This window comes from Delphinapterus leucas, chromosome 2 (genome assembly GCF_059928025.1).
Source record: "Delphinapterus leucas isolate spDelLeu-1000000601 "Yukka" chromosome 2, BTC_Dleu_Yukka2, whole genome shotgun sequence".
NCBI classification, from domain to species: domain Eukaryota; kingdom Metazoa; phylum Chordata; class Mammalia; order Artiodactyla; family Monodontidae; genus Delphinapterus; species Delphinapterus leucas.
In genome coordinates this window covers 105,034,503-105,061,347 of record NC_143130.1, presented here as the reverse complement: position 1 = coordinate 105,061,347, position 26,845 = coordinate 105,034,503, and the positions used below count along the sequence as shown (strand labels likewise).

Sequence of the window (26,845 nt, the reverse complement as noted above, 5' to 3'; positions counted from 1 at the left end):
ATAGTTCTTGGAGAGGCAAAAAAAAAAAAAAAAAAAAGAAAGAAAGACAGGGGGCTTCCCTGGTGGTGCAGTGGTTGAGAATCTGCCTGCCAATGCAGGGGACACGGGTTCGAGCCCTGGTCTGGGAAGATCCCACATGCCGCGGAGCAACTAGGCCCGTGAGCCACAACTACTGAGACTGTGCGTCTGGAGCCTGTGCTCCGCAACAAGGGAGGCCACGATAGTGAGAGGCCCGCGCACCGCGATGAAGAGTGGCCCCCGCTTGCCACAACTAGAGAAAGCCCTCGCACAGAAACAAAGACCCAACACAGGCAAAAATTAATTAATTAATTAATTTTAAAAAATTCTTACTGTGTTTATCTATTCTTTTCCCTAATTCAGTTAGCATTCTTATTACTAATGTTTTGAGTTCTTTATTTAGCAAATTATTTACTTGTTTCATCAGTTGTTTTTTTCAGGGGTTTTCTCTTGCTCTTTCGGTTGAGACAAACTCCTGTCTTCTCATTTTGCTTATCTTTCTCTGACTCTATGAAATTAGATGAAACAGTTAACTATGTTAGCCTTGAAGTGGGTCCTTATATAGGAGCAACACTATACAGTCTGTTTGTGCCCAGTGGCTTTGGTGGGAGAGCTGGATTTGACGTCACATCTTTCCTCAGGGTGTGCTGGCAGCTCTCACCTTGGTAGGAGGTGGGGCTGGATATGGGAGGGCTAGGGCCTGAGCCAGGTGTGACGTGGTTCTTCCCCTCTGCTTTGTGGCTGTCACTGCCCTATTGGGGTGGAGTCAGGTCCCAAGTTTCTGGATTTGAAACCCTGAGGGTCTGGTCCTAGCTGGCTCTGATCTCTTTAAGTGTATGCTCTTCCCCCTCCCAACACCAGCACCCTCAGCCTCAGGGAGGAGCAGTGTTAGAGCAAGAGAGGGCAGTGTGGGTATTTGGTAAGAGTGGGCCATGGGGTATGGCGGTCTAGCCACCATCAGAGATGTGGTCTGGCTCTGATGTGCTGCCTGTGGTCACCAGCAATTGTTGACGCCTCCCTGTTCAGACTCTGCTTAGGGTTTGAGCCACCACAGCATCTCACGGCCAAGATTTTTCCTTGGTTATGGAAGCCCTCATTCCAGTGTGGAGCTGCAATGCAAGGCAAATGATGCTGGAGTGTTTAGTTGGCTCAGGCTGGGGTACATGCCAGGGCAGTCGCCAGGGAACCAGTCAGCCAGCCACATGGTCTCAATCTGTCCTTTCCACCTGCTTTGTTTTATATTTCTTTATTTATTTGCCACACTGCATGGCTTGTGGGATCTTAGTTCCCCAACCAGTGATTGAACCCAGACCCTCAGCAGTGAAAGCAAGGAGTCTTAACCACTGGGCCACCAGGGAATTCCCCCACCCTGCTTTGGAAGCAAGCAAGCTTTCTGCTAGTTCCCAGTTGGTTTTCAGTAAGAATTGTTCCACATACAGATGGATTTTTTATGTGTTTGTGGGGGGAGGTGAGTTCCGTGTCCTCCTACCCTGCCATCTCCATTCCTACTCTGCTAATTCTTTGATCCTGTTTATATTCTATTTTATGTCTTCTGATTGTGAGCCAACAAGAGAATTTTGTGAACTCTGGCATAAAAAAGCAATAAATCTTACTATGCATTTAGCCAACAATAATAATTATGAAGCACTTACTTTCTGCTAGACACTGTGCTAGGCCTAATGGAGATGATGATACTTGAATACATGCTTTGCTTTGCCTCTTCACACATTCCACCACCACCTCACGCAGCCCCTAACCTAGTTCTCTCCCATAAATCACTGCTAATTCTTAGATATTTCATCAAAATTTAAATGGTATTTCTTAGTGAAAAAGCAGAAGGCAGGAAACAGAACTTTTTGGTTGTCACCAGAAAACCGGAAAGCTCAGGATGAAGAAATGGTAGAAGGGAGTGGCTGTGGGGGCAGCTAACATTAGACAGAGGGGACATGGGAAAGAATGGGTGGGTATATGCCCCAAGCAAAGGAGTTACTGGACAACAGTCCCATGAACTATTTTGTGGTGCCAAATTCAAGACTGTTTACTTTATTCTGAACCAATCTCACTCTGGCAACTCAAATTCATACCATTATCTCCAGGAAGGATTAGTGCAAATATAGAACCAAGGCTGGGGCTTCCTTGGTGGTGCAGTGGTTGAGAGTCCACCTGCCGATGCAGGGGACATGGGTTCGTGCCCCGCTCTGGGAAAATCCCACATGCCGTGGAGCGGCTGGGCCCGTGAGCCATGGCCGCTGAGCCTGCGCGTCCGGAGCCTGTGCTCCGCAACGGGAGAGGCCACAACAGTGAGAGGCCGGTGTACTGCAAAAAAAAAAAAAAAAAAAAGACATACATGTATCTAATAATCACATTGTACACTTTAAATTTACATATATGTCAATAATATCTTTTAAAAGCTGGAAAAATAAATTAAATTTTAAAATTAAAGAGCCATGGAATCTTCTCTAAAAATCTTTAAGAAATAAATCTGACTAGGATATCCTTTTATTTCTCTGAGAATGCTGGCTGCTCTCTTAGGGACATAGGCAGGAATATAAGTGGGTAAATTATGGGGCAAGGAAGGAGGGAAGGGGGTCTAGATAGAAGTAAAGTGACTTCTGACTTTTGCCTGGTCCCCCTTCCAATAAAAGATTAATGGTACCCAATGACCCAATAGCCCATTGATCTGCCATTGTTCCCATTACCTTCAGGAAATGGTGACTGACAGGCGTGCAGAAGAGAGAAGTAAAACAAGGTGAACTGAAGGCAGCTTCTTTCCACAAGCAACGAGGCTCTTATCTCCTTTTTGTCACTATTTCTGATTGTGTTACTGGCTGTGGATCTCAAAGCCTAGCCAGTTCCCTGATCTCACCATGGCCTGACGACCAGGGTCTAACCAGTTTATGTGCTTTCTAGGACAGTTTGGAATTTGGGGATGAGGGGTATTACTGTCCTCTTACACACTGGAGCGAGGGAGAGAAAGAAACAGAAAGACAGAAAAAAGAGACTAGGAGGAAAAAGAGGGCTGCGTCCGGGGTCATCCCAGATTTTCAGGTTCGCACTGCCCGTCCAGGCCTGGTTGAGCCCTGGTAAATGTATGACCAGCGTCTTGATGGTTGCCGGTACCTCACTCCTTGATGGAGTCCTCACACCAAAACAGGCAGCCCTACCTAGCTCAGGCAGGACGCGGATGCCGAGAGCTGTTAGGCACAATACGGCCGCCAGAGGGCGCGAGCGCCTCAAGTCCACGCGCGATGGCGTCGACCCAACCAGGAAGGAAAGGTGGTCGGCCTCCGAGAGGTGGTGGGCCCCGCCTCGGCCGCGAGCTGCCGGCCTCCGCGCACTGCGTGCCCGCCCTTCCATTCTCATCCGCCCGAGGGCCCCACCCCGATTTGTGCTTGCAGGGTGACCTCGACGCCCGGGCAGAGTCTGAGGGCGTTCTCAGCTCCACTCGCTCCTCGCCGCCCCAAACTCGCTCCGAGCCGGAGGCCTGTGGGGAGGCGCGGGCCGGGTTTTCCGAGAGGGACGCCCGGAGGGGCAGGCCCGGGGTCAGCCCGCAGGCAGGCGCCGCGCTCCAGCATCCGGCCGCCTCGTAACAATGGCCCGAGGGGCTGCGGACGCTGTGGCGGGCGCGGAGGAGCAGGGGCGCCGGGACGCTGGAAGCCCCGCCCCTCGGCCGGCTCCTTGACAACGCGGGCCAGACCGCGCAGCCTGCTCCCCGCCCCTCGGCGCCCCGCACCAGGCGGGGCCGGGGCTAGATCGCCGCCGCCGCCGCCGCCGCTGCTGCAGCTGCAGCTGCTGCTCTGCAAAGAGGGGCCCGGGGCCGGGCTGGGGTGCCCTACCTCCCACGTTCTCCCGCCGCTATGAGCCAGGGAAGTCCGGGGGACTGGGCCCCCCTCTATCCCACCCCCGGACCCCCGGCGCCCCCCAACCCGTTCGTGCATGAGTTACACCTCTCCCGCCTCCAGAGGGTTAAGGTAAGGTATGGGCGGGGGGCGTCGGGAGGACTCGTGGGGATAGAAAAAGGAGGCCTTTTGGAGCCTTGATACAGATGGGGATCCGAAAAGGGGTCGGTGAGAGGCTAGCGGGGCGGGAGTCAGGGGGTGCGCACGTGGGGGCGGCAGGGGATGGTCGAGGAGTCTTGGGGAGGACGCGGGCTTGGGCGACAGACAAGCTGAAGGTGTGTGAGAACTGACTAGGTGAGGATGGAGGATTGCAGGGGAGCCAGGGGTAGGGGAGGTGGACGCTGGAGACTGCGGATTACATCCTGCGGAGGTCGATGGGCTAGGATGGAGGTAGAGGCCACGGATCGGGGGGGGGGGGGTGGTGCGGGCAGGGGCGTGCTGAGTGCTTCTAGGAGACTCTGACTTGGAAGAGGTTTCTGGGCCCGGAGCCTGAACCCCCGTGCTCTTCCAGCAACCCCTCCTTTCCACTACCCACCCCACCCCCCATGCACTGCAGCACCTCCCGCTGGGGTGGGGGGAGGGAGATGGAGAGGGGGGTTGGCTACAGGAAGTGGAGGGCTGCGCCGGCCTGGGGAGGCTGGGGAGTGGTATGAGAAGGGAGTGTCCGAGGTTTCTGTTGCCTTCACCTCCCCTGAGGCCGGCTCCTGGGGCTCGGTTTGTTTACCTGCACTCTCCCCAGGGCAGCCCATGGAGTCACCCTGGCTCCTGGCAACCCCTACCCTGTGGAGTAGGGCCGATCTCTTTTCTCGCCTTTCCCCCAGTACTGGGGAAGTGCTCCTGGGCAGAACTAGAGAATGGCCTGGGTCTGAAAAGTAGACCTCTCTGTGTTTCCCAACCCTTTGCCTCCCAGACCCGAAGTGGACAGAACTATGCACCTGGTTTCTGTTAGACGTAGGAGCTATTTATGGAAGGTGGTGGTGGGAGGAGGAACTATCTCTAGCCTACCCTACATCAAGCACAGTGCTGGGCGCTTTCACACTAGTTATCCTTGAATCCTCTTAACAGTCTTTCAGTTTTGTTGGTGTGATGGGCACCAGCTGAAAGACGGGAAAGTGAGGCCCCTGATCCCATTAATCTTTTATCCTCTTTCCCTCATTGGTGTCTTCATCCCACCTTGGGTTCCAGTCCCATCTCCTGTTCCCACACAACTTGTCTCCTGGTATACAGGGGTGATGGCCCTCTGCTCCTGGGTCCATCCTTGTGGGAGAGGGGAAGCCTGGAGGGAGCATCTCAGCCCTGAAGTGGCCTCCTCTCCCACCCTCTGCAGTTCTGCCTCCTGGGGGCACTGCTGGCCCCCATCCGAGTGCTTCTGGCCTTTATCGTCCTCTTTCTCCTCTGGCCCTTTGCCTGGCTGCAAGTAGCTGGTCTTACTGAGGAGCAGCTTCAGGAGCCGATTACAGGATGGAGAAAGTAAGTGAGGAACCAGCCCCCAGAGACCCAGCTTCTCATTCCTCTTCCCTGCTATCCATTCTGCTCCCTCTTGAAGGAGAGGAGGAGGGAGGGTTCCGAAGCTCTCCTGCCCAGCCTGGGTAGGTGAGATGAGTCAGCCAGGCCCAGTCCCTGGTACCCAGGACCTCAACTCTAAATTTTGCACCCTGATATGTCCCAAAGTAACCAGAGACTTTAGCCCCTTTGCCAGGTAATAGAGGGCAAAAGAAGGACACCTGCTTTCCTGGGTGTCTGAGCCTGGGGGGTGAGTGAAGGTCAGGATCACGGTCTCCGCTGATGCCCAGCCTTGCCTTGCAGGACTGTGTGCCACAACGGGGTGCTGGGCCTCAGCCGCCTGCTCTTTTTCCTGCTCGGTTTCCTCCGGATTCGAGTTCGGGGCCAGCGGGCCTCCCGCCTTCAAGCTCCCGTCCTGGTTGCTGCCCCTCACTCTACGTTCTTTGACCCCATTGTTCTGCTGCCCTGTGACCTGCCCAAGGTTGTGTCTCGAGCTGAGAACCTTTCTGTTCCTGTCATTGGAGGTGAGAGATTAAGAGGAGTGAAGAGGGGAGATGACCACTCGGGGAGAAAGAGACAGGAATCAGAGACCCTGGAGAGAACTGGCCCCAAGCGGGGAGGGAGAAGTTAGAAGGGATATTGCCTGATGCTGGCAAATGAAATGCAAATTAACACCATTTGTGAGAAGCAACCTATTCGACTCTGAGCTCTGTGCTTAGAAGAGAGCAGGGAGCTCTGGTCAGTTCCCTAAAAGGGATAACACACCAGGAAAGGAGGGTCCCCAGGGCAAAGAGATAACCGGGAAGCATCTCCTACTGTTGAGGAAGGGGAGGCTGCAGGTGTTACTACCCCTGGGGAAGAATCAAGTGACTCCTTGTATCCTCTCCGGATCCCAGCCCTTCTTCGCTTCAACCAAGCCATCCTAGTGTCCAGGCATGACCCGGCTTCTCGGCGCAGGGTGGTGGAGGAGGTCCGAAGGCGGGCCACCTCAGGAGGCAAGTGGCCCCAGGTGGGTAAAAGGGTCTTCAGACTTCCTCGCCTTTTATGTGCTCCTGAAGAGGCTTCTTTTTCCTCTCGTCCCCTTCCACCCACCGCATTCTGGTCTCTTGATTTTTTTTTTTTTTTTTTACCCAGGTACTATTCTTTCCTGAGGGCACCTGTTCCAACAAGAAGGCTTTGCTTAAATTCAAACCAGGTGAATAAAACAGCAGTGGATGGTAGGGCTGTAGGAAAAAGGAGCCCAGGATTTGGAGAGGGACTCTGGAATAACCCAAGAAGTGGAGGGGGGGGGGGGTGGGAGGAAGACGGGGAGCCTCCTAGCTGACACTGAAGAGTCTCCATGAGTCAGAGAAAATTATAAATGAAATGGAGCAAGCCCAGATCTCATTGTAGAGCTGATCCAGATGCCTATACTTCATGCCCTCTAGCTACCTCCATTCTCTAACCTCTGCCTGGGGGGTGGGGGTGGAAACGGGATCTAGGAGCCTTCATCGCGGGGGTGCCTGTGCAGCCTGTCCTCATCCGCTACCCCAACAGTCTGGTGAGTCTTAGTTCGAGAGGGGGGGAGGGGGAGCACAAGTCCACCCTGAATGGGAATCAGTGAAAACCGGTAGTGCCACCATGGGATGTGCATGTGGGGTGGGTCAGGGTCAGGGTCAGGGCCTCTGCTCCAAAAGGATTGGCCAGTTCCGGGGAAGAAAAATAATGCCTTTCTCCCCTCACCACATAGGATACCACCAGCTGGGCATGGAGGGGCCCTGGAGTGTGAGTAGTGGTGTTCTTGGGGTGAGGGTGGGAAGTGGGGTCCCACAGAATTCCTGGTGCGTCTTCCACCTTCCAGACAAAGTGAATAGCCCTTCTTCGTCCTGGGACTGAGAGAACTCTAGCGAAGGGGATGCCCCTGTCCCTCTGTTTTGTTCCCATCTCCTGCTATAATCTGGGAGTGCCTTTAAGCTGTCCCACCTAATCATTCCTGCTGTAATCATAGTGACTTCTGACTTACTTTCCTAGCTTTTCTCGCTCGGTGGTCCGCACCACCCGGCTTGCCTCTTTTCCTCTGCCGGTTACTGAAAACCCTCGCCTGCACTTCTTCCCCTGGCCTAGACCTGCAGCGTTCTCTCTCTTATCCTGTCGCCTTTCTGGCCCCTCTGCCTCCCGGCTGTATACTCATCCAGCTGACTGTATGGCTAGTAGTTTATTCTTATATCAGTGGACAGTATTTTGCCACTCCCATCCTTGGGGTGCGGGGAGCCCATAGTTAGAGATTGCTGAGCCTCTGAGGTCTCTTTTCTCTTAGACTCAAAGTCCTCTGGCTCACAGCCTCTCAGCCCTGCAGCATCGTGGATGTGGAGGTATGACCCCCGTGGGTTGGGTGGGAGAGTGGGCATCTGCTGAGCCCGGAAGCTTTGCGGAAAGAGGGTGGAAGTGGTCACCCCTAGCTTTGAGATCCTGATGAGAGGTCTGTGTGTGTGTGTTTCAGTTCCTCCCTGTGTACCGCCCCAGCCCGGAGGAAAGCAGGGACCCCACCCTCTATGCCAACAACGTCCAGAGGGTTATGGCACAGTAAGTGTCCCACAGGGTATTTCCTAGAACAGATATACAGGGCAGAGGAACCACAGGAGGGGAAGGAGGGCTGGGGTTTTGAGGCACACATGTGGGGAGGGGAACGGCTAGGGCAGGGGGAAGGGCTATTGGACAGCTGAGGTGGGGGAGGGGAGAGTGAAAGGGGCCTGATCTCTCCGTAGTCGGCAGGCCAGAATCAGTAATGAACCCACAGGCGAGTATTCTGCCTCATTTCCCCTGCTTTCCATCCCTCTTCATCCTGTAGGGCCCTGGGCATTCCAGCCACCGAGTGTGAGTTTGTAGGGAGCTTGCCGGTGATTGTGGTGGGCCGGCTGAAGGTGGCCTTGGAGCCGCAGCTCTGGGAACTGGGAAGGGTGCTTCGGAAGGCTGGGTAAGTGACCTTGAAGATGAGGGTATGGGCAAGAGAAAAAAAGAAGAAAAAAGAGAACGGGTAGGAGGAAGAAGAGTCTTTAAAAAGAAAAAAAGAAAAAGTGGGAAGACAGAGGAATTTTTTAAAAGATAATGGGGTAAAAGGAAGGAGGAAAAAAGAAAGATACGTAATAACCCCACTGACAAAAGTAGGAATGGCTCTCCGGGGACTATGAGTCAGAGTACATCTTAGAAAAACACCACATGTACCCGCACTGAGGCCAGGATCCTGCTGGGTGATGTGTCCAGAAGGAAACTGAGTCAGCTCTGCACCTTCGACAATTCCCTTGTAGGCTGTCCCCTGGCTGTGTGGACACTGAGGCAGAGCCAGGCCGGAGTCGAATGATCAGCCAGGAAGAGTTTGCCAGGCAGCTACAGCTCTCTGACCCCCAGATGGTGGCTGGTGCCTTTAGCTACTTCCAGCAGGTAAAGGGGCTGGGATGCTCGAGATTTAAGTACAGTATCCGAGGGGCCGTGTGGATGGCCAGTATGGAGTCTGGGCTGGACGCTCTAACAGCTATTGTTCGGTGGACATCTTCTGAGGTCTGCTGGGAGATTCATTTTTTATATAGAGAGTGTCCAGTGCATTGAACAGCAATGTTTTATTCATTGTGGGGAAGAACAATGGAGAAATGATGGTCAATGAGGTCCATAAATTTCTGAGGCATTTTGGAGATTGGCAGAGATGGGGATCATATGACCTTGTGGGGCACTGGGGGAGGGTTAGGTGGGAAGGTGACATACAGAGGAGACAACATTGGACAGGTTAGACAGTTAAGGGTTTGAGACCCAGAAGTATGTGTAATACTTGGGCAGATGTTTAAAACATATCCCAGAGCTTCTCTGGGGGATTCCTGAACCTTCTCAAGAATCTTGGTGAGCTGTATATTTCCTGGGATTTAACCAGGTTGTCTTGTCCAATTACAATAACCCCAGAAGGTTCATAATGTTTATGAACAACTCCCCGTGGTCCCAAGGACTTCTTTTTGACCTAAGATGCAGACCATGGTTCTCAACATCCTCTCAGGGAACAGAGCGTGATCCAGGTGTGCTGAGTCCTTGGACTGGGGCAGACAGTCCCTGAAAGGAGCTTCCCATCATAGCCTGTAGAAGAACAGAACCAAAACCCAGGTGCCCCAGTCCCACATAGATCTGACACAGCAGGTATCCTCAGGGAGTTTTTTGGTAAGGAATTATGCCAGTGGCCCCCTGTTAGTTTGTTGGACCCGTTCTCCCACATAGGCCAAGTCAGAAGAGAACCAGTTTTTCCAGCTTGGGGTCCAGAATGCCCTGATAGTATATCAGAAACTTGATGGTAACTTCAGCATACCTGAGGGATTCCATCGTTCCTAGATCCCTTTATAGGAGAGCTTTGTCACCAGGCAAACCCATGCCCCGAGAGGACTGTCCGAGATCCCGGAGAGTTTAGGGCTCACGGTTCTGAGGGAAGTGGACACAGGCAGGGGTCACCCCCAGGCCTGACGAGAAGAGGGAGGAGCTGAGACCCAGAGCAGGAAGGGGGACGCGGGGTTGGTCCCTGCATCGCCCCGGTTTATCTTCCACCCTTCAGGATGCCAGGGGTTTGGTGGACTTCCGAGACGTGGCCCTTGCATTGGCAGCTCTGGATGGGGGAAGGAGCCTGGAGGAGCTGACTCGCCTGGCCTTTGAGGTATCAGGACGTTGGGGTGGGAGGCACGTGGAGGCTGTGCTCACCCTGCCCGGAGGCCTGTGCGGTGTGCCGTCTCCAGGTGCCTCCGGATGGTAGGCGCTCGGTGTCCCAGGGCCACACTGTCTGAACTGCAGAGCCCCAGCGTCTCTGCCGAGGCCTCGCTGGCAACAGGAAGAAGGCAGCAGCCGTGACGATTATATTCAGAAAGGGCCCGGGGTGGGGTGGGGGTGGCAGGAGGCCTGGGCTCCACACTCTTGGAAGAGGAGGAGCCTGTCAGACAGAAGTGCGGGGCGACGGCAGGAGGAGAGAGCTTGACTTGCGTCCCTTTCCCTCCCAGCTCTTTGCCGAGGAGAAAGAGAAGCAAGCCGAGGGGCCCGGCCGCCTGCTGTACAAAGACGGCTTCAGCACCATCCTGCACCTGCTGCTGGGCTCGCCCCACCCTGCCGCCAGGACCTTGCACGCCGAGCTGTGCCAGGCAGGAGCCCGCCAGGGCCTCTCCCTCTGTGAGTCATGGCCTCCCAGGCCCCTTGCGGGCACTCGGAGTGCCACCGGCACTGGGCTGGGAGGGAACAGGACCAGCAGCCTGCCTGCGGGAACAGGACATCCGAGGGGCAAGGCTGGGAGGAACCAGCTGGGGAGGCAGAGGATGTCAACTTGGATTTGAGACAGTGAAGCTGAGATGCGAGGAACAGGACATACCAGTTCTGAGAAGAGGGTTGGGGACCACTTCCTCTCCTCTTCAGGTCTTTACTTTCCCATCTCACTCTTGCCATGCAGGTGAGTTCCAGGACTTCTCCGTTCACCACCCGCTCCACGGGAAGCTCTTCGGCACCTACCTGCGCCCCTCGCAGACATCAAACACCTCCTCCCCAGACAGCGCCCCTGCTCTGGCCAACGGGGCCATGCAGGCCCCCAAGCAGAAGGGCGACTGAGCACCTCGACCTCCCCAGCTCGCATCCGCCCACAGACTCAGGGCAGCGCCAGAGGCCAACCCTGGGCCTCAAGCCCGTCTCTGTCCTGCTTGACTTTTTGTTATCGTTGTTGGTTTTTTTAAGTTGGTTTTCATTTTTTGTTCGTTTGGTCTTATTTTGTAAGAAACTATTTTATATATAAATATATATCTATATCTATTTAAAAAAAAACGAAGCTCAGTCACATTGGCGGTATCATTAGCTGGGAAGGAAAGGGACTAATGGTTGCAGGCCGCCCATGGGAAGATCCCAAAGGTTCTCAAGGTCAGTCCTCTTGGCCACAGCCGGATGAGTCCTCGTCACTTCCAGACGGAGCATGCAGATCTCGTATCCTCCCTCCTGTTGTCATACCCTCTAACAGGCCTCCTCACAAACCTCTTTTCAGCTTATTCCCTCTTGTTCTGTCCTCATTAGAGGTTAAAAAATAGCTAATTACCATTTCATGTTTAATAATCCTACTGAGATTGGTTTCCACCCGCCATAGTAGGGACAGAGACCTGTGTTAGGAACTAACCGTCCTGCCTGCAGCCCAGGGGGTTTCTGCCACAGGATGAATTGGGGACATATAAGTCCCTTCTGTCCAGCTGCTTTTCAAGGAAGAAGAAAAGGCCCCCCCCCAAAGAAGGTGCTGTGCCTAGGCACAATTATGGAAATTAGTTAGATTTAGAAAATAGATACCTATCCCAGAAATCTGACAGGTTAAAAAGAAGGGCTTTTCCATCTGTGGACTTTTTTAAAGAGAAACAGATACTGGTAGGATATCCAGAGAAGCCCTCCCAACACCACATCCAGGCTTCTGATGAGGGAGGAATAAAGTAATCACGGGGGACCCTCAGCGCCAGGGCTTATCAGGGGGCCTAGATGAGGCTGGAAAGTCACCTGGATCCATCACATCCGAGGCCGCCCTCACCTCCTTTCTTCTTTTCAGCATCTTACCCTATCTAGAGCAAAGACGTGATACAAAGGGGCACACTGAAAGCATTTTCCAACAACAAAATCTTTATTTTTGTTTTTTTTTCCCCATACAACTTCCAAAGGTACTTCCCCCAACCTCTCACCAAGGGGACCACCTCTAGCCTAGCCCTTTCCCACGCTTGCCACTTTTGCAGAACAACAAAACAACTTAGGACTGAGAACAACAATTGGTGTGCCCCCAGGGTGAGATCTACTCTGGGCCCCCCAGCTGCAGGGACTGGCAGGTGGGACAGGATGGTCCCACTGCCCCCTACTGGGTACGACGTCGTTTCTTCCTCCTGCCTGTGAGGAAACCATCACGCCTTCTTTTACGAGGCTGTGCGGCCCGAACCACTCCCAGAAGCAGGGGTTTCTTCCCAGGTGCCCCAAGTTCAGCTCCCTGGAAGGGCCTCTTTTCAGCAGGGGCTGGGCCGCCAACTAGAGCTCGCTTCCCAGACTTGGCAACAGGATATGGAGGCTGGCTGAGGCCTCTTGCCTCAGCAACGAGGGAGTGGGATGCTCTCTGGGCCCCCCGACCCCCTGAGGAGAACAGGCCTGAGGCAGGGTGAAAACTGAGGGGACGCCCCCTTGGTGAGAGGCTAAGTTTAGAGGCCAAGAGGCGGGCAAAGTTGGAGAATTCCTCATCCTCCTCGTCCCCCCACTCCTCGCCTTTGGCCCCATCTGCTGAGCTGCATGTTTCTTTGACAGGAGAGGCTTCTCTCAGAACTAATCTAGGGGAAGTGCTTCTAAGGCCCTGGTGGGGAGCTGTTGATTTGGGCGTCCCATGTGCGTAAGACTCTGTATCCCCTGGTAAGGGAGCAAGGTCTTTAGGCTCAGATAAATCAGTATCCTCCCTGCCTTCTCCTTGGGGGTCATAAGAATTAAAACTTAGTGGGCAGGTATCCTTACTGACCCCTAGCTGGAGGCCACCGGCATCCCTAACACCTAGTATGTTGACCTGATCTGTGGCTTCCACCAGGGGAGAAGTGGAATTGCCTCCGCTCCCTGCCTCTGGGCTGGCCTCAGGGAAGGAGGAGGTATCCTGGGTCCCCAGGATAAGGTTGTTGCCTTGATTTGCAGGCAGGAGGGTTTCTTCAGAAGCCCCCAGTGTAGAGGCACCAATTCTGCTTTCTAGCAACGGAGGGCAACCTTCAACCCACAGATGCTTGGGATCCCATAGAGTCTCAGGGCTCTGCTCTCTATTTTCTTTAAGGCTTGAGGCCGGGCTGTTGGCCCTCAGAGGTCCTGACGAGCTGCAGTAGTTTCTCTTTTCTAGGGTAGCTGTGGCATCTGTGCCTCCACAGCTAACTATGCTGCTTCCCACATCCCCAGGTGCTGTGTTTTCTCCGGGACCCAGAGAAATGTTGCTTCTGGAGCCCAATGCCTGGCCGCCCTGCTGGTGCTCAGTGACACATTCCCAATCATGGAAGTTCTCTATGACCTCCTCGATCTGTAAGGGCATCTCCAAGCCTACGGCATCCATCTCACTGCTGAGCCAAACTCCCGGACTGAGGGAGGCCCCGTCCCCTCCCCTATCCCCAGCTGCTCTAGGGGAAGGGTTCTGGTCGTAACTCTGAACCGTGGGAGGGCCTCTGTCATCTCCCCACATGGCCCCTGAAGAGCCTTCCTGGGGTACTGCTAATGGCTCTGTCTCCTGGGGAGCCACTCCAAGACCTCCTATCTGTCGTTCAGTCTGCAGCCCCAGGGCCTGCTTTTCTGACCCCTGTCCTTGCAGAGGAGCCAGCTCTGCAAGTCCAGCATCCAAACTGAGAACTATCTCGAACTGGGGGCCTTCCTGCCAGCAAAGGGGCAGAGCCTCGGAAGTCCTATCACCCACCCGGGAGCACCCAGGGGACTCAGCACCTCCCAGGTGGCCATCCTGAAGTGGGGCTATCTGGTTTGTAACCTTCCCAGACCCTCTTCTCTCTATACCCAAGGGCCCTTGCGTTCCCTGTGGAGCTGCAAGTTCTAGCTGCAGGTCCCAGCCACTGGGGGATGGCAGAGTGTTCCCATCCCTGCACATCCCCCTCAGGCCATCTAAGTCCTGCTCCTGCCCAGCAGGTACTTCTCTTGCCCGCTTTCCCAGAGAAGCAGACTTTCCAAGGCAGATGGTGCCCCCAGCCACCCAAAGCCCAGGTGAGGGCCGAGGCTGCCCAGCCACATCTTCATCCTCATCAGAAACAGGAGGACGTGAGTCCAATAGAGCTCCACTGCAGCTTGGAGGTACCTCTGCGTCCTCCTCCTCTTCCAAGGGCAGGAGTCGCTTCTGGACCATCTAGAAGGAGAATGGACAGATATTGTTCTATATGTGGTTGTGAGAAGGGGTGGCGGGCTGGGTGTTGAGTAGATGATACTTGGGCAGGGCAGGGAACGCAAGCAAGTGGCTTAAGTAACGGCCTCAAAGCCAGATAACCACAGCTCTTCTTTTCCACCTTCTTGGGTCTTATTCCCAGGCTTTGAGCCCTTAACGCTTCCCGTTTCCACGGTCCCTTGCCTACTTGTTCTGCACCCAAAGCTGACTGCTGAAGCTGTTTGTCTCTAGGAGCCATACCATCCAAGACAGTGCAGGGTTAGGTAAAGCCATGGGAGCCTCTCATTCTGATATTCTCTACCTCCCAGGTTTACCTGGACAAGACCGAGTCCTTCTTCTTGTTCCAGCTCCTCAGTTAAGGCCAAGGGATCCCTCTGTTGTTCTGGGGACAGCAGATCTGCCAAAAATTGAGGGTGAATGACGGCCTCCACCTGGGGAAATGGAAGGAAAAGTGATGGGAGTTCTTGACAGGAGATAACGGGAGCCAAGAGGCTCTAGAGAAGCAGCCATGCACCTCCCTACTCACCACCCTCTCCCTGGGCTTTTAGAAAACACCAGCTTCACGCATCCACGTGTGTGCGCCCATGCACACATATTCCTCAGCACGGAAGACAGTTGAGTCGCCCACTGCCTCGGGCAGAACCCTAGATCTTTGATTCCCTGGAGTTCCCACCCCAGGATCTGCTAGAAACCAGACACCCAGGCCAGCCCACCTTGGAGACAAAGGCCTCCTGAGAGCACAGCTCATTGATGTAACTCAGGAGATCCATATCTGGATACATCCCTTCCTCCTGCCGCTGCTGCTCTTCCTCTTCCTGTTTTCCATCCGACTCCTCGGCGGCCAAGTGGCTCGCCACCAGCCCTTCCATGATGTCGGTGTACTCCTTCACCGCCTCTGGTGGGATCTCCTTGGGTGCCTCAGGAGCCGGAGGCCTCTGGGTCTTGCGCTGCCGCCGGCGGGGCACCCGCGCCTTGGAGGCTGCCTTCTTGGGAATGTACACTGAGGGGTGAAGCAGGAAGGAGAAATGGGAAGCGGCACCAAGGCCTCGGCTTCTGCCTCTCACCCGCATTTGTAACGGCAACCTGGGCACATTGAGACGGTTCCAGACTGGAGCAGGCAGACCTGACACACAGTACCAGCCAGGGGAGGATATTTAGGAGCTGGAGGGTCTGAGAGAGAATCTGGATGAGGAATCTCAGAACCCCTGAAACTCCAAAGAGCCCCCTGATCCAGCCCCCATTGCTTAGGCGGATGAGGTGTCATGTGCCTCAATTACAGTCTCTGAGAGAGAGTCGTTGGTTTACTTAGCCAAGATCAATACCTAGTTTGGGACAAAGGGAACCTGAGAACTCAGTCTCCTATGTATGTCCTGTTTGGAACATCAAATGCCCCTGCCTGCAGGGAAACTGGTAGAAGCACAGGCAATGCCTCCCCTGATCCGTGACTGGTTTCTGCACACCTCCCTTTGAGCTTCTGGCCCACGGTTCCTGTTGGAATTGGGCGGCCTTACCTGCCTGCTGGCAAACCTCGGGGGCTGGGGTCCCTGGAGGATCAAGCTTCAGAGGGGCTTCAGGAGGCACGCCCTGGGACCCATTCATTAGCTGTGTGTTCTGAACCTGCATCTCCTCCGCGGCCTCAAACTCCATGAACCTGCAGAGGGTGCCGAAGGCCCAGGCAGTGCTGAGAAGACCAAGATCCATTCAAAACCCAGACACAAGACCCCAGGGTATCTACTCACAGAGGGCCGAATAACAGTTCTGGGGAAAACTCACAAGGTCTCCACATAGCCCCCCCTACCTGCAATCATCACTTAGGAAGCTTGTTAAGAAAACAATCTAGAGCTTGTAAGCTTCACAGGACAGAGCCATGCATGGCTTTTTCATACGCTATCTCACCCAGCATCGGTGAGGGTATACAGCAGCGATTAATACAGGTTTGTTGAATTCAGTCAGGCCTATGCCACAACCTGGCAAGATCCCACACGTGGGCCGCTCCTCAAGGCCTCCTCTGCCCCTGCCTACAACCATAAAGGATGCCTGAAATCCCAAAGCAGGGCCTGGGTTGCAATTTAAGGCAGGTTCCCACCAGGAAGCAGCGCTGAGATCCAGGAGTCCTGAGGCTGGGACTGGGGTCCTGGAAGGGTAAATCTAGGAGGTATGGGTCCAGATTTGGGGGAGAAAGTGATAGTTAAGCTTGGAGGGAAGGGTTCATTTTCCTGAGTTACTTTTTTAACCGAGGAGATTATCATGGAGAAATGGGGGATATGAGCCAGAAGACCACTCTGGGCATCCAGGACCTTGCCCTGACAAACCTCTTCAAGAACCAGCCCCTCCCTAAGATGATGGGCTAAACTATTTCCAGAGGAGTGGTGGCCCCAAGGTCTGCATCAGTAGTCACTTGCTACCTGGTCAGCGAGACAGGAAAGAACCTGCCTAGTAGGGCTTACCTCTTCATTGCTAGGGTCCCTTCAGCATGGACTTTTGACAGCAACCAGGCTCCAATCCCATCCTAAAAGCTTCAATATCAAGGCCCCTATACAACTCAAGGTCTGGAGAAGGGAGAGCTTCCAAGAGGAGATAGGATAGAAAAGCCCAAGAGTCAAGATGGTGGAAGAAGCAGCGAGGATCCAGGAGACCCTATGCTAGTCTACACCTCTCCTCCAGCATCCCTTATAGTAACCATCCACAGCCCAGACCCAAGCCTCTCTTACCTGCTCCCACCCCTCAGCCACGCAGCCCCCCTGGGGAGGATGAGGGTTGGTGGGACTCACTTTTCTGCCATCTCATCAAAGATCATCCGGTCAAAGTTGCTGGTACGTTCCCACTCCTGCACAGCCCTTGGCAGTCCCTCCTCCACGGTCATAGTGGGCTTCCGCCGGGCCGGGGAACAAAGCACTGGGCTAAAACCCCAATTGGGTCAGTCACAGTCTACAAGTGTACCCCCCCTCCCACCTGCCCTGACACCCGCCTCAGTGCACACCCCCGGCCCCTCATCAGATCAAACATGCCCCACAGTCCCTGTCACATCCCACTGCTGATTAGATCCCAGACCCCCAACCTCACATCCATCCATTCACCACACTGGCCTTTCTTCCCACTGAAATTTACAAACCTCGCACAAAATCAGACGGTTCGTCTCCCCACCCTTTAAAATCAACTACCCTGAATTCTCACAGTGCTGTCCTCAACAAAACACGAGGAAGCGCTCATGTTACTCAATTAATGGGATTCATTGTAAAGTAGGCTGAACCCTGCCCAATGGCTCTTATATTTTTAAAAAGGCACTCCCTAACCCAAATGAATCTAATTAAAGGCTGTGTGGTGTTTTTATTTGTTGGTTTTTAAGTGTTTTTTTGCCTCTGGGATACCCGTCACAGGCAAATATCAATACTCTTTGAGCTCTTTATGATGCATTTTTGCCTTTCTGACTTCCCATGAGTCCTCAATCATTATTGTGTAGAATCACCTGGGGAAGCTTGTTATAACCATGGATTCCAGCGCCCCAGAATCCCAGTTCTGAGCGTCTTACCAGCCTCCCGGGTGACTGTGGCAGAGGGTCTGGACTGCACTTTGGGGGGGACCCTGCCCAGAGCCCCTGAACGTGGAGAACAGAAATAGGCCAGGAGTTAGAAATTCAGCCTGCCAGCCTCCAAGAGAGAACCCAGAGCTGTCTGCAGAAAGCGGGAAGTCGGTACGGTGATCTACACCAAGGACTTTGGGGGAGCCTTTTGATTTATTCACTCCAGAGTCAGGATGGAAGGGGGGATTCCTATAGGGGTTCAGCCACTGGAGGAACAACAGGTACAGTTGTTTTTTTTTAAGTCCAGTAAGATGTGGCGTGCGTTATACGGTGGTTTACACAAAATGCTGGGAGTACAGTGCAGTCGAGAGAGACGGAGGGTCTTGGTGGGAAGAAAATTCCCCAGATGGTCAATGACTTTGCTTTATAAACATAACAGCCTATGACCCTGGGCTCCCAGGCCAAGCATCCGCTCACACAGACATTTTGGCCCTTTGTGAGCTCTTCTCCTCTTCTAGATTGCCTTTTAATAATAACAATAGCAGCTGCCATTTAATGAAGCATTCTCTGTGCCAGGCGCTCTGCTGAGCACTTCACATACATCAACTCATTTCAGCTCTTCAGCAGCCCTCTGAGGTGGGTATCATCATCCCCTTTCTAGATGAGAAAACTGAGGGCAAAGATAGTAAATGCCAGGGCCCAGGATGACAAATCTCGTGAGTGGTGGGGCCTTGGTCCTCGACCACTAAGCAAGGTCTACCATCTCCCTATTTCAACTTGAATTCTCCTGAATAAAACAGGGGGCAGTGTGGGGAATTCTCTGGCAGTCCAGGGGTTAGGACTCGGTGCTTTCACTGCCATGGGCCCGGGTTCGATCCCTGGTTGAGAAAATAAGATCCCGCAAGCCACGAAGCGTGGCCAAAACAACAAAAACAAAAATACTTGGGGTGGTAGAGAGGGTGGCACACAAGCTCCTCAGCCCGGCCGCGCACCGTCCTCCCCTCCCAGCACTCCTCATCCTGGCCGGTTTGGACAGCTCAACTCCATGTCAAAAGGTAGTAAAATAGAACGGGAGGGGCCTGGCACTCGGTATCAGAGACCCAAGTTCCAACCACTGCTCTGAGCTTCAGTCTTCTCATCCATAAATGAGGATGACCATAAAAATGCCTGCCTGAACTCACAGGGTTGTGAAGATCACTTGAGAGAAGACACCTGAAAGCTCGTTATCATCTGGCACGTGGGTAAAGAGGCTTGTTATCGTTGTTGCCGTCGTCGTTATTATTTTCATTATCATAGCATCTCCAGCACCCTCATCACCTGCCCTCAAATATTCCTAAACAGCCTAACCTCTTTTGTCCATCCCCAAATCCTCCTTATTTAAAAGCCTCTAGAATAATGAATCTCAGGTCTCTCCACTTACATAAGAAAGCAGGAAAGGGCCTCTGCATCAGGACTTTGGGATAAGTGCCTCCTTGCCAACGCTCTGTAGCGCTGCCAGCATTGGAAATTCTCATAAACACCCTTGGAGGTATAAGAGAGGTCATCCAGTGAGGGCTTGGATCGGGCAGCCGCAGGACCTCCTTCCCCAGTTGCCCCATGCGGCCCTGGCGAAGCCTTTTCCGGGGGCACGATGGGGGCCAGTTGGGCAGCTGGTAATGGAGCCTGAGTAGGAAGGCCTGGGAGGCCCTCCTGGCTCACCCCAACTGCCTTCAGGGGCAGAAGGGTCTTCACATTAGAGGCTGTCAGGAATCCGGGGGCAGAACTCTCAGGGCCCCCGAAGGGAGCACCTGAGGCAGCCCAATTGAGGGCGGCCTGAGTTAGGATAAAGTTCTGAGTTTGGGAGGGCTCAGCTGGCCCTCCTTCTGTCTTGACTTTGACAGTGACCTTGCCAGCTCCAGCTCCACTGGGGCCAGGGCCCCCATGCCCTGTCACCAACAACGGGCTGGGGAATGCAGAGAGCACCAGAGGGTTGCCTGGAGAGAGTGCCGAAGGCACAGGGTGCTGCGAGGGCGGCCCCCAGGGTGGTTGGTCTGGTGGCCCAGGACCAGGCTGGGGGAAGGGAAGTGCAGTGAAAGGAGACAGGGCAGCGCCCGGTTTCATGGTCATGTCGGGTCCTGGCAATGGAGACGCTGCAGAGACAAAGAAAACGAGGGGCTGGAGTAGGAGAAGAGGAGACCAGAAGCTAGGTCATCTGAGTTCCACCCTAGTCCCTGAAGAATCAGAGCCCTGATTCTCAACAGGTGAGGGGGGGGACATGTATAGTTTGCAAATGCCCCCCAAGTATTTCTGATGTCCCTTACTCCCTGCCGAGGATTACTGCGCTAGGGAAGCAAGCTGCAAGGACCCTTGGGCCCACGAGTCCATACCCCATAGCACATGCCACCCAGCATACGGGTACATTCCAAACACCCTCACACCACCTGGATTCTGCTCCCAGCTGCTCTGTGCTCCCTGCCACCAGGCACAGAAGCACTGTTCCCAGGAAGGGGGTGTGTGTGCATTAGATGTTTTGTTCCCAGGAATTTTGTTACATAACAGCCAGGAATGACTAGCGATAAGAGCCAGGAAATGGGTAAGGGGAAGGCGGTGTGGGGAGGAGGTTTCCAGAGCTTTAAGGAGATGCGGGACCTATTAAAACGTTATCTGTGATCCTTCTGCTCGGAACACCTAATATCAGAAATTTAGGGTCCACTTTTGAACAAGGCACTGACAATGAAGTCTGAAACACAGTTCAGGGGCTATGTGGACTCTAGTCAAAGACACCAGGGATAAATACATAAAACATGTACTTAATTAATCAGGATGTGTGTCTCCTAGGACTTTTTTTTATTTTTTATATTTTAAGATGTTGGGGGTAGGAGTTTATTAATTAATTAATTTATTTATTTTTGCTGTGTTGGGTCTTCATTTCTGTGCCAGGGCTTTCTCTAGTTGTGGCAAGCGGGGGCCACTTTTCATCGCAGTGCACGGGCCTCTCACTATCGCGGCCTCTCTTGTTGCGGAGCACAGGCTCCAGATGCGCAGACTCAGTAGTTGTGGCTCACGGGCCTAGCCGCTCCGCGGCATGTGGGATCCTCCCAGACCAGGGCTCGAACCCGTGTACCCTGCATTAGCAGGCAGACTCTCAACCACTGCGCCACCAGGGAAGCCCAGGACTTTTAATAATAGTAGCAGAAGATCATCTGCCTAATTTCATGCTACTCTCCTCCCCCTCTTATAAAGAATATTCCACTGGCAAACTAACAACATTCAGCTTCCACTGCTTCCTGTTCATGAAGGAGACATGGAATACGAGCAAAACCTTCACCTCAACCACGGAGCAGAGGGCCAGGAATACTCCCCGAAGTACGGAACACAGTGAAATGGGTCTGAAGGCCTGAGTTCCACAAAAGGTAGAAAGACACAGCATCTCAGGGAAGCCCCAGTTCTCATCCCTGCTGGAGTGACCCACTTCCCCTGGCCCTGGGAAAGCAAGGAAAACTGCTCCCTGAACTAGAAGAGAAGCCCTCGCTGGGGCTGCAAGGAGACAAGAGGCTCTAAGCAGAGGCACTTACAGCACCTTCTGGTCTAGCTTCCGAGAGGACATTTCTCTACAGACTTGGCAACAGATGACCCCACTGAAGAGTTTTCTAGCCAAGGCTTCCACTCCCCCCCACCCAATAAGAGCGAGAGCAGCCCCAGCTCAGTTCTCTCAGGGCAAAATTCTAGAGCAGCCTCCAATTGCCTAAAGAAGACACCAGAACTTGGGTCTTCCCTTTGAAACCCTCTGTGTCCCTCGTACCACACAACCCTGCCCGTGCCACACAAACACATGTTGAAGGAATCCCTCTTCCAGAGAAGTAAGTTGCTAACTACCATCCCTTCTCTCTACTCAGCACTTTCCTCTGAGGCACTTTGATCTGCCACCCAGGAGGCCCTCTTCCTTCCCCAACCCATAGTCTTAATGGCACGATCTCCTTCCCCAGCCTCCCCAAGTGTGATGCCTTTGACGGGGTCTAGTGTTCTCACGTCCCTCGAGGTCAGCCCAGAGAGCTGGTCCCCATGTAAAGTGTCAGGTTTTGAATCTCCAAGGGGGGAGCAGGTGGCAGGGACCTTCCCCCCACCTGCAGACTCACCTCCATCTGAAGACATCCTCTCAGGTTTGGGCACTAACCGCGGCTGTCTGGAAGCCTCCAGAATGAGACAGTCAGGTACAGGACCCAGAGAGTAACCTGGCTCCAGCAGATACACAAGGATCCAAGGAAGGGAGGGTAAAGATCAGATCAAAACAGAACTAGAATCTAGGACTCAAGGCATTCTGCAGTGGGGTAGGGGAGGGGGAATATAGGGTGAGGTTAGGGAGATATTCCATGAAGGGCTCTGGTATGTAGGCAGTAACCAGGAATTCCTCCAAACCAGAGTATGGCAACCCAATTGTTGTGTATCTCTTTAGGACAACTTGCAAATTCTTTCTCAGATTCCCAACCGCACAGTTTTACATCCCTGTTCCCTATACAATTCTTTACCAATATATCTAGTTTTGTGCCTTTCAATTACACCCAGTTCTGGTACCTGACTTCCTATTAATAGCAGGTTGTGGCGAACTCTTGACAATTCAATGTTGGCTGTATTTTCTAAACCAAATTCAGAGTACCTAGTCTGTATATTTAAGGATCAAGGGAACAGAATGCTTGAAATTAGGGTTGTCTCAGAAGATCAAGGGTGTTGAATTACTGTATGCATATCATTTCCTTGGAAAGCTGTCCTGCAGTTCCCAAATAAACCACTACCATGAGCTCTGCAGTCCACAGAAGGCTTAGCCTTACCCTTGGCTGAAAAGCCTCCCCCACTCTATCAAAAACTGCCATTCAGCCTAAAATTTCAAGACCAAAATGTCCTTCTTTTCGTCTGTTAAATTATTTTTGTTGTTTTAAATTTTTGTTAAATAATTTTAATTTTTTTTTTTGGTGGGGGGGGTTACGCGGGCCTCTCACTGTTGTGGCCTCTCCCATTGCGGAGCACAGGCTCCGGACGCGCAGGCTCAGCGGTCATGGCTCACGGGCCCAGCCGCTCCGCGGCATGTGGGATCTTTCCGGACCGGGGCACGCACCGGCGTCCCCTGCATCAGCAGGCGGACTCTCAACCACTGCGCCACCAGGGAAGCCCAATAATTTTAATTTTTTAAACGGGTAATAATACATCAGCACGGTTAAAAAGTCAAACTATGCAAAATGGCATACACAGCAAGTCTCCCTCCACTCCTTTCCTCTGGAACAGAGTTCTTTATCCCAGAGGAAACCAGATTTCTTCTGAATCCTTGCAGAGGTATTTTATGCAACTACAAGTAAACAGAAGCTATACGCTTAAAAAAAAATAAAGCTTTCCGGTTTTTCTGTTAATAAAATTAATATGTGTTACAATGTTTTTGCCGTTATAAATAGTACGGCAATGATCACCTTTCTAATGATATCTGGGTTCCAATTTTCATTTCTTTAAACTAGAGTCCTATAAGGAGAAATTGTACGTTCTTTTAAAAATTCGCAATACCTCTAGGAGGTGCATCTTATTATGCTATTATTAGCTACTCACCACTATAAGAAAGAACGTTGAATTTGTGGTAGAGACCTGAGTTTGAATCCTGGGTCGACCACTAAAACATACTTCACGAGTTTCACAAAATAACTTCACGCTTTCTTCGTACAGAATATTGAATACCCATCATGCACTCTTTGCCGCCAATACTTTGAAATAGGGCGAGGGAACCGGATGTAAAATCGGGGAGGGAAGAAAAGCTTCTTCTTTCTTCCCTGAGGTAAAAGGGGCTCTGGATCCTGGAGTCCTGGTTTCTCCAGGTGCTAGAAACCCATTGCCTCTGAAATGGGTGTGAATTTTGAGATAAAGACAAGATTCTATTCATTAATGTTCAATCTGTGTCCATCCCCACCCCCTCCAATGCCTAGAAGTGTCTGGCACACAGTGGGCACACTCCACGTGTCTTAGAACGCCCGCCCGCAAGGTTGCGACTGGGTTGCAACCGGCCAAGTCCTGCGCTAGTGCGCCCCCATTCTGGCCTGCTGGAGAAAGGCATAAACTGGACTACATTTCCCGGCGCGCTTTGAGAGCGAGACTTCCCGGCTATCCCGGAAGGAAATTGACACGTGAGGCCTTCAGTTAAGAGGCGCTGCAGACTGAATGAGAAGCTCACGCTTCTGTGTGGTCATGTTTCTCCAGTACTACCTCAACGAGCAAGGAGACCGGGTATATACGCTGAAGGTGAGAGGAGGAAACAGGTTGTATATGGACATGGCGAGAAATGTCGTTGGGAGGAACGGTCGAGACGAGCCCGTCAGTTGCCGAGGTGGGTGGGGGGACCGGAAAGCCCAGAAGCCAGGCGTGGTAGAGGCAGGAGTGTGTGGCTTCTTGATCTGAGCAGTCGCGGCTCCTGTCTTAATGTTTACCCTTTTCGCACGGCCTCCTCCCCGTCCCAGCCTCCATTTCCCTCACGACGCCAGTGATTGGGTTTTCCCACGACTCCAGTACTGAGATTATGTTCTCTCTTTCCTCCTCGGGCAGAAGCTTGACCCTATGGGACAGCAGACCTGCTCGGCCCACCCTGCTCGGTTCTCCCCAGACGACAAATACTCTCGACACCGAGTCACCATCAAGAAACGCTTCAAGGTGCTCATGACCCAGAAACCGCGCCCCGTCCTCTGAGGATCTCTTGAAATTTCACGTCTCTTCTGCCGCCTGCTAGCCCTCAGGAGACTTTCTGAAACCACGCTCTTCCATCTGTGAGCCTTGAAGTCTTGCTACGACCCTTGCTCCTTGCATCCGGTCTCATCCTTGCCTTTGATCATGCTTGTGGTGAGGCCATCACGGTAGCATCCCCTTTAAAGGGAAGATGTTTGAATCTTCTTTGCATACTTTGAATCACTGCCAGGTTATTAAAATGATTTGAAAGAGCTCTTATTTTGTATGTTGTGGGAAGAAAGGAGTGGTTTAAAAACGAAAACGAGGGAGATGAGAGGGAAGAGTGCCCCAGGGGTACAAAAGACCACTTGGAAGAGAAACTTTGGTGGCTTCTGTAGCAGGAGCAGTGCTGTGCTTTGAGTCTTAGAAGCGTGCTGGGGATGGGGAAGAGAGCTTGAGAAAGACTCCTGTGCAGCTGTCAGCATCCACTGAAAAATACCCGTGTGCTCACTTAAGTAATTTTTTTGTCCGTTGAAATGACATCTGACTGAAAATGGAAGAGTTGCTTGAAAAATAACAGCAGCTATATTGTAGAGAAAAGGCATTGAATTGGAAGCCAGGAGACCAGGATTCTCCCCTCTCTGAATACCTTTGAGAAAGTCAACCTGTTTAGTTCCATTTTTCTCATCATTTCTAATTGCTCTTCTAACTCTAATATTGATAGGGTTCAGTGGTGGAGCTTAATGTACCTACAGTGTTTGTCCAACCATTGTGAATAGGAATGCCTTTATTTACCGCCCCTCTGGAAATATTCCCAGGCTTTTAGTTCTCTCTTCTTACATACACCTAACTTTATATTCTTTCTGGTAGCTAGCTGGTGTGTGGAACTCTACATGGATTTTAATTTAGAAGATGAGGTATGAGAGATTCGAGCAGGGATTTTTGTTGTTTTTCAAACTACTCTTGGGGGTTAATTTTTTTTTTTTTTTTTTTTTAAATCCTGGAAGATTTCTTAGGACTTGAGCTTCTATTATGGAGCACCCATAAAATTTTAATCCAATTACTTCATATTAGAGGGATGATGAGGCAAAATATCGTATATAGGCATTCAAGAAATGCTAGCTTCTTCCTTTCCTTATCAAGTTAATCAAGTCAGTATTTCCCAGTCTTCTCATTCATGGCCTTTGACATTGAATTTGAATGTTTGCTTAGTGCCACTGATTTTAAAATTGCTTTGTGAAGTTTGCATTCCAATGATACAATCTTCTTTTTCTACAATATCAAAGATTCTAGACTCCAGAAGCAGATGTAACTTAAATCAGCACAAATTTGATTTATTAAGACTGGCCCTGGAAAGGAGTAAATATGTTTCTCATGGACTCTGATGTCTGACTGTCCCGGCAGAAAAGTTCAGGATAGTTGTTGACTGCTGAGAAAAAAACATCTCTAGACTTGGGTCATAGTTAATAGAAGACATGATTTTCAATCAGTTACTTAAATTTATGAGAATGGTGAAATGAGATAATTATTTCCTGTCAAGCAATTTTTTATTTCTTAGCCTGTTCACTGAACAAGGTTCTTAGCATAGAATCTGAGGGATTTTAAAGAGTCGTCCTATCCTATTAGGGGTTAATGATCAAAGAAATGTTAGAAATTCTGCAAATGACTAGGAAAAGTATCTGCTATGGAAGTTTTTTTAAGAACTAAAGTCAGGGGAGTTCCCTGGCAGTCCAGTGGTTAGGACTCTGAGCTTCCACTGTTGGGGGGTTCAGGTTCGATCCCTGGTCGGGGAGCTAAGATCTGGCATGGCCAAAATAAAAAAGAAAAGAACCAAAGTCAGTAAACGAATGCTATCATTTTTTTTAAATGTTGACTGTGATTCTGTCTTTATAAGTTACCCCCCCACCAAAAAAAGGATTAGCATTTTCCATGCTACTTATTGTGTAGACTGTAATGGAAAGGCAAATTGGTGTGAATATACCGAAAATTTTTTTCCTTAAGAGATCTCCTAGGTCTGAGCACATTGTGTGATGTGCTCAGAAATGGGAGAAGAGTCTTAAGAAGTATAGTATAAAGTGAATGAAAATACACTGTGGTATGAAACAAAATTCGATGTTGTAGAAATCCAGGATTTTTTTTTTAAATGAAGGGAAAGTCTGTAAGATTTGAATGAACAGCAGGCATGCCTGAGGAGAAAACTGATCCCTCAGTAAATTTCTTCCTTCCTCAAGTAAGAAAGCTGTAAGGCTGAATGAATAATCACAGGCTTTATAAAGAATCAAGCTTTGAGGAGATTTACATTTTAAATAGGAATTTAGTTTCCATTCTGTTACCTGGATC

At 51.8% G+C, this 26,845-nt stretch overlaps 3 protein-coding genes across 4 annotated transcripts; 2 read left to right on the top strand and 1 right to left on the bottom strand.

Annotated features, from left to right (window-relative positions):
- Window positions 1–3,641: 3,641 nt before the first annotated feature.
- LPCAT4 (lysophosphatidylcholine acyltransferase 4) lies at window positions 3,642–11,240 on the top strand. Of its 2 annotated transcripts, XM_022587562.3 has the most exons (14): window positions 3,757–3,989; window positions 5,245–5,387; window positions 5,724–5,944; window positions 6,317–6,429; window positions 6,555–6,615; window positions 6,902–6,960; window positions 7,150–7,184; window positions 7,717–7,771; window positions 7,900–7,982; window positions 8,248–8,373; window positions 8,705–8,837; window positions 9,982–10,080; window positions 10,418–10,583; window positions 10,858–11,240. In XM_022587562.3, the coding sequence occupies exons 1-14, from the start codon at window positions 3,876–3,878 to the stop codon at window positions 11,010–11,012; spliced, it is 1,563 nt and encodes a 520-aa protein (XP_022443270.1). In that variant the 5' UTR covers window positions 3,757–3,875; the 3' UTR covers window positions 11,013–11,240. The 2 variants fall into 2 exon arrangements, with proteins under 2 accessions (XP_089763533.1, XP_022443270.1); XM_089907407.1 differs by lacking the exon at window positions 8,248–8,373 and having other exon boundaries at window positions 3,642–3,989.
- On the bottom strand, window positions 10,576–21,982 carry NUTM1 (NUT midline carcinoma family member 1). Its single transcript, XM_022587105.3, has 7 exons — window positions 21,952–21,982; window positions 19,257–19,965; window positions 17,088–17,216; window positions 15,828–15,967; window positions 15,030–15,316; window positions 14,631–14,747; window positions 10,576–14,280 (listed from the first exon to the last, which is right to left on the bottom strand). The coding sequence occupies exons 1-7, from the start codon at window positions 21,965–21,967 to the stop codon at window positions 12,277–12,279; spliced, it is 3,402 nt and encodes a 1,133-aa protein (XP_022442813.2). The 5' UTR covers window positions 21,968–21,982; the 3' UTR covers window positions 10,576–12,276.
- A 1,976-nt stretch (window positions 21,983–23,958) lies between these two features.
- NOP10 (NOP10 ribonucleoprotein) lies at window positions 23,959–24,779 on the top strand. The gene is made up of 2 exons (XM_022587561.3): window positions 23,959–24,088; window positions 24,389–24,779. Exons 1-2 carry the CDS (start codon window positions 24,008–24,010, stop codon window positions 24,527–24,529), a joined length of 222 nt encoding a protein of 73 aa, XP_022443269.1. The 5' UTR covers window positions 23,959–24,007; the 3' UTR covers window positions 24,530–24,779.
- The last annotated feature ends 2,066 nt before the right edge of the window (window positions 24,780–26,845 follow it).

Excerpts from the sequence above, each read along its gene's own strand:
- LPCAT4 (XM_022587562.3), top strand. The coding sequence starts at position 3,876 with ATGAGCCAGGGAAGTCCGGGGGACTGGGCCCCCCTCTATCCCACCCCC. Across the intron at positions 7,772-7,899 it reads GCAGCATCGTGGATGTGGAG|TTCCTCCCTGTGTACCGCCC; the intron begins GTATGACCCCCG and ends TGTGTGTTTCAG. Across the intron at positions 8,838-9,981 it reads CCTTTAGCTACTTCCAGCAG|GATGCCAGGGGTTTGGTGGA; the intron begins GTAAAGGGGCTG and ends TCCACCCTTCAG.
- NUTM1 (XM_022587105.3), bottom strand. Across the intron at positions 17,217-19,256 it reads GCCCTTTCCTGCTTTCTTAT|CCCAGTGCTTTGTTCCCCGG; the intron begins GTAAGTGGAGAG and ends TTGGGGTTTTAG. Across the intron at positions 15,317-15,827 it reads CGAGGTTTGCCAGCAGGCAG|TGTACATTCCCAAGAAGGCA; the intron begins GTAAGGCCGCCC and ends TTCACCCCTCAG.
- NOP10 (XM_022587561.3), top strand. The coding sequence starts at position 24,008 with ATGAGAAGCTCACGCTTCTGTGTGGTCATGTTTCTCCAGTACTACCTC. Across the intron at positions 24,089-24,388 it reads ACCGGGTATATACGCTGAAG|AAGCTTGACCCTATGGGACA; the intron begins GTGAGAGGAGGA and ends CTCCTCGGGCAG.